The sequence below is a fragment of the Canis lupus genome, chromosome 19 (assembly GCF_003254725.2).
Source record: "Canis lupus dingo isolate Sandy chromosome 19, ASM325472v2, whole genome shotgun sequence".
NCBI lineage: Eukaryota > Metazoa > Chordata > Mammalia > Carnivora > Canidae > Canis > Canis lupus.
Window position 1 is genome coordinate 26,735,992 of NC_064261.1, and position 13,571 is coordinate 26,749,562.

The 13,571-nt window shown below is 40.7% G+C and overlaps 1 protein-coding gene and 1 pseudogene across 2 annotated transcripts in view; one reads left to right on the top strand and one right to left on the bottom strand.

The window, feature by feature from the left end:
* CNTNAP5 (contactin associated protein family member 5) overlaps positions 1-13,571 on the bottom strand; it is a 796,284-nt gene that overhangs the window by 262,921 nt on the left and 519,792 nt on the right. For both annotated transcript variants that reach the window (XM_035702065.2, XM_035702066.2), the window contains exon 12: positions 10,733-10,852. In XM_035702065.2, coding sequence (XP_035557958.1) covers positions 10,733-10,852 — 120 coding nt within the window. The remainder of the gene's footprint in view (positions 1-10,732; positions 10,853-13,571) is intronic.
* LOC125753021 (elongation factor 1-alpha 1-like) lies at positions 2,694-4,255 on the top strand (annotated as a pseudogene).

Sequence of the window (13,571 nt, forward strand, 5' to 3'; positions counted from 1 at the left end):
TTTGAACACACCAGACAAAGGAACTGCTTTAAGTCTGGTGGCTATAATTGGAACCTTGTTTATATAACTTATTAGCCTCATTAACATATTTGTGAAGTAAAAACAATTCCAGGTATTTCATAGTGATGCATCTTGAACTAACCCAGTACCCTGTAGATATCTGGCACAGTTGTATGCAGTCTATAATCAAATGACAATTTTTTTGGCAACCATACTTCTGCAATGATGGCTGTCTAACTTATAATGAAAGGCAAGCTTGAGAATTTGAGCCTCAATTGTTCTTACAGAAGACATTGTCAAGGAAGTTAACATTTCCTTTTTGTGCCCTATAAACGTACATGTGTGCGTAAAGTGCAATGTTTGGGCTAGAAGCCAGCAGGGCAATGCCGATAGGAGGTGCTAGGACAGAACTTCATTACAGATGCACAAGATGGCAACAACTGAATTCTACTTCTTCTTGGTGTAAAATACAGCTTCTGAAAATTAACAACATACTAAGAAACTCAGAGAAAGATAAATGTGATATAATTTGGTTCCATGTAATGGTCATGGGTAACTCTTGTTTCTTTACACTGATAGACCCTTGTGCAGCCCATATACAAACTGTAAATTTGCAGACATCGCTCTAACTTTTAAAGCAAGGCTGTTAGACCTGAGTGGACACGTTTCTTTCTTTCTGTCAATAGTCTGGATGATAATCTATTACCTGCAATCACACTGCACAATTATGTGCAGGAATATTAGAGAGACTTCAATTGCAGCTTCTGTACCTACTCCATTATGCATGCTTTGATGAGTTTTAATGAAAACAGAGCCTGCTGCCAAAGAAAGGAGAAACAGAGCATCATAATAACGAGTGATAAGATATGGAGACTTGTAAGGTGGTTTGCAAATGGATTATGAGCTGTTTGAGAATGAAAAACAAGTTTTGCTTTAGAGATTTGACTAAACAGTCCTTGTAAACTCCTTGCAATGCCTGATGATTGCTGTATAGGTCTAGATACACGAAATTGGCATTGTATCCATCAAGGGAGAAAATAAATGTGTTTTTGTTAGTGGTTCTGAACAAACAATTTTGCATATCAATATGCAATTGTACTGTATACAGAGGAGAAACAGTGCCTGTCTGGCAAACATCTTTTAACATGTTGACAAGGTGTCCTGTTAACATTAAAAATGGCAAAATGGAAGCTGCATAGAATGAGTTTAAATGTCAAGTTCTAAGGAAAATCTTGTCAGAATGCCCCACCTCTCTAATTATGCTTTATCAGTACTAGAAACTCTCCCTCAGGAGTACTAGAAGCTCCCTCCAGGCTCCTAGAGCCTCAGAAACCTCATGGCATCTACAGAAGGATCACAGACTTTATCACTGGCAAGAGGAGACAGGTATCTTTTACAGCTAGGATGATTATACAGATATTATATATACTGGGACAGCAGTGAGAGAGAATGAGGGCATGATTAATCATTAAACCAGGATATTTGGTTAACCAGTTTCATGATCATGTGCTTCTTGGGCCAGGGAAGTTTGCATATGTGTTCTAATCTCCACATTAATCTTGAAGGCAGCCATTTTTAACATCTTCATTTCACTGATAAGTAATACAAGATCCAGAAATACTAAATGACTTGTCCAAGGTCACACACAGCTGGAATGTGCCAGCACTAGAATCTGAATTCCAGTGTGAGTCCCAAACATCTGCTATTCCCATTGGTCATCCCTGTGTTTGAAGAAAAGAAGGGATTTGGGGAAGGCCATCAGTAGGAGGTCTTGGAGGCAATGGGAACAATGAGCATTTGCATTCTTGGATTTGTAGAAGACGTTGCACATAGTAGAAATGACTCAAACCCAGTTAAATCAGACACTGAGGCAGCATCCACAGTTCTAAAAACTGCTATTGATTTAATGGGACAGGACTTTAAGATATATTAGTAAGAGTAGAAAAAAAAGGGGGAAGGTAGAAATTAATATTTAATTTGGCTGAGATTTTTCAGAGTTTCATTTACACTGAACTCATTGGAATTTGCATAAAGTAGATTCAGGATTCATCACCTCCTGTCCCTCATTTTCCGTCAAGGAGTTGGAAGATCCATGAGTACACACAAGTAGACACTAGCAGCTATAATGTAATGTGATGTCATGATAGAAATAGAAAGGAGAGGAGATCACAGAGTCAGAGCACCTAGACTATAGGCACTCCAAGTCTATTAGACCCAGTCGTCCAGAAAAACAGAGCCAACCGGATGTGAGTATAAATATCTACCCATATCTATATATGTGTAAGTCTATCATGTATCTATCAATCAATCTATCAATCAATTTTAAGGAATTGAGTTACAAGATCATGGAGACCCAGCAAAGAATTGCATTTGGAGTCTGAAGGCTGTCTGCTGGCAGAATTTCTTTTTGCTTGGTAGAGGTCAGTCTCTGTTCTACCAAGGGCTTGAACTTATCGGAGGAGGCCCATTCACATATTGGAGGGTAATCTGCTTTGCTCACAGTTCACGGATTTAAATGTTACTCTCATTTAAAAACACCCTCACAGAAATATTAATGTAGTTTTGACCCAATATCTAGGCACCATGGTCCAGCCAAGTTGAAACATCAAATTGATCATTGCACTGGCTTTTTCACAACAGGTTTGCCACCAGAACACAGGTGTCATGAAAACCACCGCTAAACCTAAATCAAAATGGGAAAGGAAAAGACTCACATCAACATCGTCCTCATTGGACACGTAGATTCGGGCAAGTCTACCACTACTGGCCACCTGATCTACAAATGTGGTGGGATCGACAAAAGAACTATTGAAAAATTTGAGAAGGAGGCTGCTGAGGTGGGAAAAGGCTCCTTCAAGTATGCCTGGGTCTTGGATAAACTGAAAGCTGAATGTGAACGAGGTATCACCATTGATATCTCCCTGTGGAAATTCGAGACCAGCAAGTTTTATGTGACCATCATTGATGCCCCAGGACACAGAGACTTTATCAAAAACATGATTACAGGCACATCTCAGGCTGACTGTGCTGTCCTGATTGTTGCCACTGGTGTTGGTGAATTTGAAGCAGGGTCTCCAAGAATGGGCAGACCCGTGAGATGCCCTTCTGGCTTACACACTGGGTGTAAAACAACTAATTGTTGGCATTAACAAAATGGATTCCACTGAACCACCCTACAGCCAGAAGAGATACGAGGAAGTCGTTAAGGAAGTCAGCACCTGCATTAAGAAAATTGGCTACAACCCCAACACAAATTGGCATTTGTGCCAATTTCTAGTTGGAATGGTGACAACATGCTGGAGCCAAGTGCTAACATGCCTTGGTTCAAGGGATGGAAAGTCACCCATAAAGATGGGAATGCCAGTGGAACCACACTGCTTGAAGCTCTGGATCGCATTCTGCCACCAACTCCTCCAACTGATAAGCCCTTGCGTCTGCCTCTCCAGGACGTCTACAAAATTGGTGGTATTGGTACTGTCCCAGTGAGCTGAGGGGAGACTGATGTTCTTAAGCCTGGCATGGTGGTCACCTTTGCTCCAGTCAATGTTACAACTGAAGTAAAGTCTGTTGAAATGCACCATGAAGCTTTGAGTGAGGCTCTACCTGGGAACGATGTGGGCTTCAATGTCAAGAACGTATCTGTCAAAGATGTTCGTCGTGACAACATGGCTGGTGACAGCAAAATTGACCCACCAATGGAAGCAGCTGGCTTCATGGCTCGGGTGATTATCCTGAACCATCCAGACCAAATCAGTGCTGGATATGCACCTCTGATGGATTGTCACACAGCTCACATTGCTTGCAAGTTTGTTGAGCTGATGGAGAAGATAGATCGTTGTTCTGGAAAAAAGCTGGAAGATGGTCCTAAGTTCTTGAAATCTGGGGATGCTGCCATTGTTGATATGGTTCCTGGCAAACCTATGTGTGTTAAGAGATTCTCTGACTATCCTTCTCTGGGCTGTTTTGATGTTCATGACATGAGACAGAGGGTTGCTGTGGGTGTCATCAAAGCAGTGGACAAGAAGGCAGCTGGAGCTGGCAAAGTCACCAAGTCTGCCCAGAAAGCTCAGAAGGCTAAATGAGTTTTATCCCCAATACCTGCCACCCCAGTCTTAACCAGTGGTAGAAGAATGGTCTCAGAACTGTTTGTGTCAATTGACCATTTAAGCTTAATAGTAAAAGACTGGTTAATGATAACAATGCATCGTAAAACCTTCAGAAGGAAAGGAGAATGTGTTGTGGACCATTTGTTTTTTTGTGTGTGCATGTGTGGCAGTTTTAAGTTATTAGTTTTTAAAATCAGTACTTTTTAATGGAAACAACTTGACCAAAAATCTGTCATAGAATTTTGAGACCCATTAAAACAAAAGTTTAATGAGAAAAAAAAAAAAATCATTGTACTGAGGGAAGCAGGAAACACCCAAGAAGTCTCATTCTCCTATCTTTCAACCCCAGCTTCCTGCACAGATTCCTCAGATGTTCACTAATTTCAACTACATTCTGTGCCCTGGTCTTTCTCCATTCCCATCTTCTCCTTTGTATTGATCCCAGTGCCCAGAACTCCCTCACTTCCTGATGGCATCCAACCTACTCTACAGGCCCACCTTATATGAATTTTCTCCCAGCAACCTAACTCTGAATCCAGCTGGACCCCTTGTTGTCTTAAATGCACTCCTCCCTACTTGCCCAACTGGATTGGCACAGCAAAGGATGACCACAAACTTCACATCATTGGCTTAATTATCCATATGAAGGCCAGGAGTTTTTACCACCAGGTAGTGGTAAAAGGGGCCCGGTGCCCCTTTTAACAAAACATTACATTTTTGTATGCCATAGTTTCTCTTAATGGTCTATGTGTCCCTCAGTTAATCACCAACTGAGTGACTTACCAACTTTTAGTTCATTAGCTCTCTTGGTCTCTTGTTCAATGCATGTTTCTTGCATTTATCTTTTTTTAAGATTGTATTTATTTATTTAAAGGGGGGGGGGCAGAGGCAAAAGGAAAGACAATTTCAAGCAGTGCTGAGTACAAAGCCTGACCTGGGGTTCAATCCCACCACTCTGAGATCATGACCTGAGCTGAAATCAAGAGTTGATGTCCATATGATTGAGCCACTCAGGCACCCCTCTTGCATTCATCTTAATCTCACTCCCATTTAACGTGCAACGGGAGGTCCTTTCTGCTTGAAGTTGAAATCTATTAAACAAATCCATGCTTCCTATATTTGCATGCTTTGTGGATTTTGCTGATAGCTCCTACCTCACCACCATCCTTGATCCTCAATGAATTCTAATCATTTGCTTCCCCAGACTTCTTTGCACAGTTCTTTAAACAGGCTAACCTCGATATTTTCCATTTGCCCCCTAGCAATGCACTCTCCATCTGTCTGCTGCCTTCTCTGAGCCCAGAAAGGCTGATGAAAAACACTGCATCAACAATTGCTCTTGCCTTCTGAATTCTAGCTGGGTTCTCAGCGGAGACACAGGGAAGAGACTGGACAGTACAAGAATAGATAGTGCATTCTCCAAGCTCCTAGTTGGCTATTCCCTCACAGGAGTTTACAGTTCTCTCAAGAACCCCTTCTCTGCATGCTGCCTTCCTTCCCACTCTGGAAACACCCCTCCCTTCACCTCCATGGGCCTGATGGTGGGAACAGCCCCTCTGCTACTAGCTCTGCTGAGTGTTCCCCTTCCAGTAATTTCCTTTTGTAGGCTCACACCTTTGTAAACAGTCACTAATTTGAGCAAGCCCTCTGAGTGATCCACTCTCCTCAAGATAAGGGAACAGTGCTACAGTCCATGCATTATATGAGAATGGCCTCTTCCGGCTAGTGCTCAGAAAATGGTTCATCTCTCATTCAGGGACAGTTAACCAGTCTGTATACTCAATAACTGCCTATGATAAAATATTCCTTCTCTTCCCTGAAATTGACTTAGTAGATTTCCTTGCTGGGAAACTATGTTCAGATTATGGACCTTCAACAGCTTTTGCTTGCCCCTACTCAAATAAATGTGATCCTTTCCTATTCTTTCAGCCTGATGACTTCCTTAGTGTTCTAAACTGGCAGCTCATCTTGGTGAGTTTGGTGGGCCCCACAAATATGCAGGCTCAGGGGACCCTTGAACTTTGTTCCTGACCTTCATTTACTCTTCCTGGAAATGTCTTCTTCTTCTTCTTCTTCTTCTTCTTCTTCTTCTTCTTCTTCTTCTTCTTCTTCTTCTTCTTCTTCTCCTTCTCCTTCTCCTTCTCCTTCTTCTTCCTTCTTTTCTTTTAGATTTTATTTATTTATTCATGAGAGACACAGAGAGAGAGGCAGAGGGTAGAGACCTAGGCAGAGGGAGAAGCAGGTTCCCTGTGGGGAGTCTAACGCGGGACTCAATCCCAGGACCCCACGATCATACCCTGAGCCAAAGGAAGATGCTCAACCACTGAGCCACCCAGACGTCCCTCTCCTTTTCCTACTTCTGTCCAGTTCCTACTCCCCATCCAGGTTCTAGAGACATGTTGCCTGCCTGCCCAAAAGCCCTTGGACTCTATAGGAGACTGGGTTAGGGTGTCCCTCCAGTGGGATCCCAGAACACTATACATACCCTGTCATGAGCCTTATAATTGCTTCTGTGTCTTTTCTATGATTAAGGAGACTGCAAAGGAGACTGAAATGATACCATTATAGGTTGAATTCTGTGCAAAAAGATACGTGGAAGTACTAACCCTTGACATCTGTGTGTGTGACCTTAGTTGAAAATAGGTTCTTTGCAATGTAATCAACCTAGGATGTGATACTCCATTAGAGTAGATCCTAATCCAATATGACTAATATCTGTATAAGAAGAAACAGACACATGAGAGGAAAAAATTACATGTGACCCTGACATGGAAGCAGGGTGACAATATGGGGAGGCAGTCACCAAAATGTTGCTGTTAAGGCCTAGGAATGCCCAGAGGTAGGCAATCCAGCAGAAGGCAGAAGAGGCAAGAAAGGATTCTCCCCTACAGGTTTCAGAGGTAGTGTGCCCCTAAAGAACCTTGATTTTGGACTTGCAGCCTCCAGAACTGTGACACATACATTTCTGGATATTTTTAAGCCACTCAATTTGTTACAGCAGCCTAGAGAAACTTATACAGGCACTATTTTGTATACCCTTAGCAGTATGCACAGTGCCTGAAATGTGCAAACTTATATTGAGCTGAACTGAATTTGTAAATCATATATAGAGATGTTAGAAGTAGGCCAAATGTTTATTCCTACTGAAACTTTTTATCTTCTTTACCATAATTTCACTCAACACTCCATCCAAATGGTAGGCCTTCCCTCTCTCCTATCCACTAGTGCCGCGGTGAACCAACTTAAAACACAGCGTGGGATATGGCAGGCACACTGTCAAAACGTGTAGAGGTTTAGATTCAGTCCACTTTATAAATAAGCCTAATCACCCCCTTTGGTTACTCCCATTAATTGACATACCATCTCCATGCAGAGATCATGCTGCCTTCCAGTGAATGGGACCTTTGCTTTGTGAGCTTTTGAGGAGCTCTTCTCCCCAAGACCACCCTGTGCTAGGTGACATGCACAGACATAAATCTCCTGGATGGGGTAAGGTGCCACCTCGCCTATAGGAATAGGAAGCCAATGTTCCCCCAGGGCACATTGTGAAGAGAGATGCAGCTGAGATTGAATTTACTGTTTTCCAAACTAAAACCTGTCCTTCACCCTCCTAACATCTATTTGCAAGTATCTGTAGACTTCTTAGGAGAAACATCTCCTTTTCTGTCAAGCCTCAAATGATCTCTCAGGGAATTCTAAATGAGGTAGGCCTGTGAGACCACCTGGCCCCAGATCCTTATTTTAGGATTCCCAGATCTTATTTATGTGTAACTAGGCCAGGGGCACTCAGCTGACTGGCGCAAGGTGCAGAGAGAGAATCCAGGTTCCCCGCCTTCTGGTGTCATTTATACTCTGTGCGATTACCCCAATAACGCTGCTGGAAAGTGCAGAGAACAGCGTGTTTTGTGTTTTCAGAGAGTGGAGTTAGGCACAGAGTCTCCCTCCACCCCACCCCACACTGTTCTGTGTCCTCTCTTCTCTTTGTCCATTCCTTCTGTCCCTCCTCCTCTCTCTTCCCTCAGCCACTTTGTCACACTTCTATTGGTGTCACAAGTCACTCATACTTAACATTTAACACTCAGAAAAATATGTATCTGATTATCATTATATATTTATGTATTAAAATGTGTGTTGGTTAAATATGAGAATTACAGAATTTAGCCTGTACCAAGGTTTGCTTTTATTTCTATAGTTCTTTTAGAAAACAAAAATGAAAGCAAAACTGTTTTGCAACTCCATGTAACCAGAAAAGCATAGTTAAAGAAATGCCCACTAATTCCTAATCAAGCATATGAACTCCAGGACACAACCCTGAGGTCCTGATTCCTTTAGTATCACATCAGCAAAACAGCAACCTTTAAAGTACAAGTAAGAATTCCTCTTTAGCCACTCCTGGACAAAATATCATACATACATCCCAAGAGAAACCTTTACAAAGAATCAGGGAGCACCATGTTAATAAGACCTATGAATGAATTATACTCCCCATGACATACTATTTTGAAGAGTTTTAAAAATTTCAGCTATATTTAATGCATATATTTTAGTCTCAAAATATATTTTCATGATATAAAGGCAAGTCTATGTTTGTTCTATCAAATTCATGATTTTAAAATATATATTTAAAAATATATACATTCATAGAAGAAACACACAAATATTCACAGAAAAAAAAAAATCCCAAGGAAATCCTAACAAAATAACAACAGCAATCTGTGGATTGTGGTTTATAGGTAAGTTTAACAATTTCTTCAGACCTTGTTTTTTCCTTAAATTTTCTATAATTAATATTGATTTATTTTATAACAAAAATAAAATCACTGTATAAAGCAAAACATAAGCAATACAAAGTATCCAATTACTGTTTGAATGATATAAATTATTACTGCACCAGAAGGTTTTGTTTGCTTCCTGAGTCTTGACTATTAGTCCCAGTATTTATTACCTCGAGCAAGTCATGAAATTCTCATATTCTCTTTCCTTCTATGTAAGATAGAGATAAAAATATCTAACTCAGGTTTTTATCGTGAGGAGTGCAAGAGATGGTATTGGTAAACTCAGTTCAGCTCCCAAAGGGGGCAGGAGCTGAGCAATCACACCTAATCTCTCTTTAGCAGGCATTGGTGCCCTTGCTCTTATTCTGTAGACAAATCACTTTCTCCATTTTTTGGTAACTTGTAGGCCAGGGACAGTTTGCATCAGAATCATTTAGGTGACTTAGTAAAAGGGCATTTACTGAATTCGAATTTCTCAAGCTAGAAAGTCTGAATTTTTAACAAGAATCCTGGAGTTCCGTTTGTTAATTACATTTTGAAAATACTCAAGATCCACAGAGAAAACTAGTTCTTCACCTATGGTTCAACACTATAGGTTACCGTAACAAAGAAAAGGAAACAGTATCACAAATTCTAATTATGTTATGGGACAGTTGAGAAGCAGCCAGCATATATGCAGTTTGGAGAGATGAAGTATTAAGGAAATGTGATGAAATGCATCTAATTCTGTGTAACTAGCATCTACTGCAGAAAAAGTGTGGCTGTTTGTATCCAGATGAACAAATTGCTAAGTGCCCATAATCACCATTTTTGCAATGGTTTGCTTGCATTTGTATCTGTGAAAGTGCATGGCATTTTTCCCAATATTACTGCTTCCTAAGTGAGAGTGTCCATGTCTTATTTCTCTGCAAGCCCTCAGTGCCCACTCCAGCCTGTGACTACAGAAAGAGCTCTTTGAATGTGTGTGCCTTGTTGCAGGAAAGCCTGAGGCCTGAGGACTCAGTGAGCCTTAATATCCCCTACTTTCCTACTTTATTACACGATTCTGCTGTCATTTCCAAAGGTAAGTGCCTGAGACAAACACACAAAAATGTGTATATGCCATTTAAGGACACACAGTGGAGAGTGTACCTGCACTGCTGTATTTTCAAGAACTATTGCATCAGGTTTTGGCTTCATGGAATTATTGTTCAGAATAACTTAGTGATCATATATTGTTTCTAAATCCATGCAATAATTGATTCTCACTATATCTTTCTGCAGTTTAGAAAGAAAGGAGTGGCCAGGAAAATGCAAATAGCTCACTTTTTTTTTTTTTTTTTTAATTAGGCCTCTACTGGATGACTAGCCTGGCTACTTTCTCCAATACTCATGATTGTGTCTAATCCTCAACTCTGGGAAGAAGGAACTACTTTTCCCATTTCACTGATGATCAACTGAAGCCCAGAGAGCATAAAGGATTCACACTATCCCCGAGGCCAGGCATGAATCACACTTTCTCACTTCCTGACTCAAAGTTCCCTTATTGATTTTGAGTTTTGTTTTTTGTTTATTTAGTTGTTTTTCTTTTCTTTCTGCTTTTGAGTTTTAAGAGAGAAAATGTCCTTGGCAAGCTCTACAGAAAATGCGTCATAGTAAATTCGTGGTTCTGCAGAATGTGATCAAGACCTTTAAGTCTTCCTCTCCCATGAAGATAATTCAGCTCCTAATTTCTATTATTTACTTAAATACACCCTCCCTGAAGTTGGTTCTTTACATTGTTATTTACACACGTCCCCTTCCAGTGGCCCTTCCTCTGCTGTGTACCATCACATAGCTAGGTTAAGCATGAGTGGAGATTCTGATCCTTACCTGTGATGTTGCAGTACACTTGGAGGGGTCCCAATGGCCCGCTGCCATCAGAATCGATGTAGAAGAAGCCAGCTGTGTTCCCTTGATGCCTGTATACCTCGCAGGATTGCTCATACAGAGCTGAAAAGACACAAAGACAGCAGAGATGAAGCTTTGGGAGGCTCTGTGTATCATTTTGGAAGGATCAGTAATTCCTACTAATATTTACTTTCATTGTTGATTCCTTCCCCTTAAATAGCCTTGATTTCCCACTCCCCCCACTCAATTCTTAGCAACCCACTGTCCCAATACTTAATGGAATTGCCTCTCCATTCTTCCTAGCATCCATTCTTCTGAGCAGCTCAGAGGTTCCTCCTCCAAAAAGTCTCCCCTTCCTTCAACTGTGGTCCTTTTCTGCACTCATGTAGGAGCCTGTACTGAGGTAGGATCATCATACACTGCTCTGTCTCCCCAGGAACCCCAGAAGCTGCAAGAGCTGTGGCCCTGTACTGTATGATGCTGTGTCCCAGCACCGGGCACAGTGCCACATTCACAGGAGTTCAAAAGTGTTTGATTAGTGAATGAAAAACTGAATGAATATATATGGTCATGACTTTTTAATTAATAAAATAAAATGACATTATCTTATTTCTGCACATCCAGAACTCAGTATAGTTCCTAAAACATAGAGCAGGTGCCACATCAAGAAGAGTCCATTTTGATTTAACAGCTTGAGTTCCTAATATGTGTCAACAGTGGGGTTGCCACCTGACAACAGACCATGAATGAGGCAATCAGTCTGTGCCGTAGAAAACTCAGAGCCTGACTGTAGCCACAAAGTTGTTTATGTGCACAGAGAGAGGCAGACACGGGTGCCTTGAGATAGGGTACTTTGACCAATATATAGATATGAGAAATTTATAAATCTCATTACAGTAACATGAATGAATTTGGTGGTGTGTAAAGGAGGCATCTGCTGTCTCATGCATGAGAATGTAGAATGTCATCTGATGTTTTAGACAAAATGGTATAGCTCAGAGCAGCAAGTACATATCCAATTATGTCATCCCCCCATGCTTAAAACAGTTCAGTGGCTCCCAACAGCTTTAAAGATATAGCACCAACTCTTCACCTTAGCCAACATGCCCCTGTGACTAATGCCCCATCCCAGAAATATGAAGCTGTACTTTGTCATGATCAAGTGTGAGGGGTGCCTCAGATAATTCATTACCAATAAAGTTCTAAAGCTTGAGAGGGTTTGACTTTTTATAAATTAGAGTGAATTCAAGGTTATCCTTGTACTCCTATAATTCTTTCTTGCAGTCATGCACACTTTCGGAACCAGAGGTAAATGGGTGAGTCATAGTTTTCATCTTATATATTGAGTATAACATATAGTTTACTTCTGTTTGCCCAAATCTAACATACCTGGCTGTGTGCCACACATATGAAAGTCAGCTCTTATGTGTTGTTATCCCTCCCACCACCCCCACACTTCCAAGATGGCGTGAAAGGAGGTACTGCTTTCCCCTGCAGGGTAAAGACCATGCAGGCAACATGTGGGAGTTACGTAGTGGTTAAGAACATGAGCCCTGGAATCAAATTGGGTGATTCTGCATCATAGGGCTACCACTTACACTTACTTATGGGAACTGGGAGAAGCCACTTCTCCTGCGGTAAGCAACCTCTAAGATAATTCATCTTATCCACATCCTTAGCATTCATATTTTGTTCCTGAATTAATGCTCTCCTCTTGTGTGTGGGCTGAACTTACGGAGATGCCTCTAACAGAATATGACAAAGGTGATAGATGTCATTTCCAAGACTAGATTTTAAAAAGGCTGTGGCCTCCATCTTGGATGCTCCTGGATCATTTGCTGTCAGAAAAGCCAAGTATTCTGTCCTGAGGCTGTCCTGGGAAAAGGCCCACTTGAGTGAGCTTGAAGTCTTCTGGGCATGCCATGTGACTGAGCCCTGAAGCAGATTTCCAGAGTCAAACACCAAAACGACTGCATTTCTGATTGACATCTTAATTGCAGACATAGGAGAGATTGAGCCAGATCCATCCAGCTAAATTTTTCAAGAACCCAGGGAAACTATGAGATATTAATATCTGTTGTTTCCAGATGCCAAGTTTTGCTATAAGTCATTACACAGCAATAGATAGCTGATAAACTCTCAATGCATTAATTTCTCAAGGGGGCATAATTATAAGAAAGAGAGTACCTCATACAACTAGTAAGACTTCAAAGAGACACTCATAAGATAATCACAGGGCTCGTTGTGAAAAACCAACAAACAGGTTCTACCTCCCTTCTGCAGAGATGATGACTTTTAGTTCTTAGTTCATTCTTTTGATATTGACTGTTTCTTTCTCTGTATAACATGTCCAAATTGCTATTTCTTGGGGTTTTTTTCACTTATACAGGTTATTTATTCACTTACCAGCATAAGAGATAAGACTGGCTTTTCACTCACTCCCCATATTCAAAGAACTTTCCCCCATTCCCAAACTTCCAATATAGTTGTATTATAGTTTTAGTTATATCAATGGATACTGTTTACATTGATGTGACAATTTACATGCTATTCACAATTAGCTAATCTTATAAAGTGATTTTCTTTTTCTGAAACAAATGTAGTTCTTCTGTAAATTAATAACTGCCTTATTCTCTCGTTAGCCTAGTTGTCTATGTATCAATTACAAATTTAACTGTATTTGTATCAGTTACCAAATTCACTAACAAATCTCTAAAATGCCTCCCAAAATATTAATGTAACAACTAATATAAATGGATACCTAAGGGGAGAGAAAGAAAGAATGAGGAGAGGGTACAGAGATGAAAGCTAGAACTTTGTG